A 2,927-nucleotide genomic window follows, 5' to 3' on the forward strand; every position below is an offset into this window, starting at 1 on the left:
GAGTTCAAAGTTATAAAATTAGGCTTTTGTAGAAGCATGTGATTGGGCTAGTGTTTCAAGGAGAGAGAGAAATTCAAAAATAGACAGATTTACAAGTGGTCATTCAAAAATAGCCACACTTTCAAAAGTAATCGAAATTTAGTCACTTTTCATGTAAAGATAAATTTGAACGAAAACACTGTTGAAAATCCGAAAAATACTCCAGTATATTATACTAGAGTTCCAGCATAAGTATACTGGAACTCCAGCATATTATACTGGAGTTCCAGCATAAATATACTGGAACTCCAGCATATTATACTGGAGGCATAAGTATACTGGAACTCCAGCATAATATAATGGAGTTCCAGCATAAGTATACTAGAACTCCAGCATAATATACTGGAGTTCCAGCAAAGTATATCGGTCCAGTATAATATGTTGGAAGTTCATACACAGGTGCTCGAATCTCCAATATATTATGCTGAAACTTTTCGCGTATTGTAGTTCCAGTATAATATGCTGAAAGTTTATACACGGATGCACCAAACTCCAATATATTATGCTGGATCGGTCTCTCTTGCAGCAAAATAATGGCTATTTTTCAATGACTTGGCAAATGCTGTCTATTTTTGAATGACCAGTCCGAAAATTAGCTAGCCCGTGCTATTTTTACTCAAGGAGATGGTAGTTAACACGACCCAAGTGGATGGAAATGCCAAAGTTGAGTGGAAACAACATCAGGTAGCCACTTTTAAGCATGTTGTTTAAAATATATTCACAGTTTACTGTATTTAAAGATTAGCCAATTTCGCCCAAATTTCAGGGCATGACGTCCTAGAGTTTAAACCTCAAACTTCAAACTTCAGGACACCGTGTTCTAAAGTTCGAAAATTGTGTCCTGAAGTTCGAATCTTATGTCCTGAATTTTAAATTAGTATTTCGGAAATTCAGGATACTTAGTCCTGAATTTCAAATTAACAGCTCAAAAATTTAGGACACGGTCCTGAATTTTCAAATTCAGGATACTTAATCCAGAAGTTTGGATGAATTGGCTAATCTTTAAAGACAATGTAAATTGTGAATATATTTTAAATAGAGGGGTTAAAAGTGGCTATTGGTGTACTTCGCCTAATTTTTGACTTGAGCAGACTTGTTAAACATGTAATTACCCATTTTCCCAAGAGGACCTCACTGGTGAAACCCAAAAAATAACTTCAATGTAACAAGGAAAAGTTGTTTAAAAATTAAAATGATTGTCATTTCCCTTTCCTGCTACCTCTCATCGCACGACATGAAGCTTGGTTTTCCAATGTTTATATAGGTGCAAAAATAAAGGCCATAGATGCATTTTTGGCACCTAATTTGTATGGGATCCTGCAGATTTTGTCATACTTTTTTAAAAAAAACTTTTTTGGTAAGAAAAGGTGGGCATGAACCAAGGGAAACAAGACTAACACATGTAAGAGACTCCTATAGAATTAGTAGCGTACGCCTCCAATTGGCTCTACAATTAAAATATGTTGTATTTACTCCTAAGTATGCCTCTGTGAAACCACAGAGAGATCATATTAGTCTTAATAGTAAGGAATTTGAAAGCATTAATTAGGACAAGCAGTTAATCCAAGATCAAATTTTAATTGATTAATCGTTCATCATTTCAGTTCAAGTAGATATAGGGTAAAGAGTTAAATTTATATATACTCAAGTCGGTTTCAAGTCTTGAAACAATGCATCCCACTTAATCTCGTCATCAATGTCATCCAATATCTCTTCATTACAAAACCCCTCAAAAGGAGAGCTAAAAGAACTGCTAATTAAGGCATCAGAAAAATCTTGAACCAAAAAAGGACTACCATTTGTGAGCATCAATATTCTTTTATCTGGTACAAAAATAGGAGTTTCCTCTTTAGCTGTTGTCGAACGCCTCTTATTCCTCTTCAACATGGCTGCCTTCCATCTCGAACTGTAATTTCTCAACCACACTAAGGCAAAAGTACTTGAATTTGGTCGACGAGTCCACATTTTCATGCGCTTAGCTAAAAGTTTCTTTGCCTGCTTGATGGCTAATATTAGCCATAACATATGATTTCTTGAGCTTTTACTCTTCTCTTTCCTAGCAAGCTTAAGTATTTCTAGCCTATGTTTTGCTACACAAATGCACATACTTTGCAGAAATTCATGGTTGAAGTAAGCTATGTCGTCTTGTACAAGCTCATTGTGTGCAAAAATAAGGGCATACTCATAAACAAGTGAAGGGTCGAGGCTGGTTTTGGAGAGCCATGAAAACCAGTCCATGACCACGTAATATGTTGCTGAGGTTTGAATGTGCTAGCAGCTAGTGATAAATGTTGGGGAGGCACATTTTAAAGAAAGGGATGGTGAAGTTTGCTAAATTAAAAGGCATGTATTATTAAATCTTGGTTTAAATGGTACGGTAGTTGAACTTTGACAGCGACAAAAGAGGAAGGATTCGTAAGATAGTTAAGACTCCAATTTATTCTTTGCAAGAATAGACCAGAGGTTTGATCAGACTTTTGATACTTACACAAGTGAGGCCTAAAGAAAATTTCTTTTGCCATAAGTCACGGCTTAGAAGAGGGTCTGTTATGGACTTCAGAAAATTTCTTTAATAACTGTTGTCCTTTTCCAAATAAAACAAAAAGGAAAAGAATGAGAAAGAGGATAAAAGGATTAATGGAAGTTGATTATTAGTCAACAACCATAACTTCTATTTGTTAAACCAATGCTTGACAATTTGTGTGAGCTAAACAAATTCACGAGATGTTTATAAGATAATTGTATGATTAATTTAAAGTCCTGTTTTGTTTGGAAGAGCTTTCCTATAGGATTCCTAACAACTTAGGAAACTCATTAGCTCGCAGGGTTGCTGGATTTTGTTTACTTTTATATTGTTGATCATTCTTTTTTTTTTCGATGAATAATTT

The 2,927-nt window shown here is 35.0% G+C and overlaps 1 protein-coding gene across 1 annotated transcript; it reads right to left on the bottom strand.

The window, feature by feature from the left end:
* Positions 1 to 1,683: 1,683 nt before the first annotated feature.
* LOC107829659 (uncharacterized) lies at positions 1,684 to 2,277 on the bottom strand. The gene has a single exon (XM_016657115.2). The coding sequence runs from the start codon at positions 2,275 to 2,277 to the stop codon at positions 1,684 to 1,686; it is 594 nt and encodes a 197-aa protein (XP_016512601.1).
* Between the last annotated feature and the right edge of the window lie 650 nt (positions 2,278 to 2,927).

The sequence above is a fragment of the Nicotiana tabacum genome, chromosome 22, assembly GCF_000715075.1.
Source record: "Nicotiana tabacum cultivar K326 chromosome 22, ASM71507v2, whole genome shotgun sequence".
NCBI classification, from domain to species: Eukaryota; Viridiplantae; Streptophyta; class Magnoliopsida; order Solanales; family Solanaceae; genus Nicotiana; species Nicotiana tabacum.

Bases quoted from the DNA above. Each gene is read 5' to 3' on its own strand.
- LOC107829659 (XM_016657115.2), bottom strand. From the start codon at position 2,277: ATGGACTGGTTTTCATGGCTCTCCAAAACCAGCCTCGACCCTTCACTT.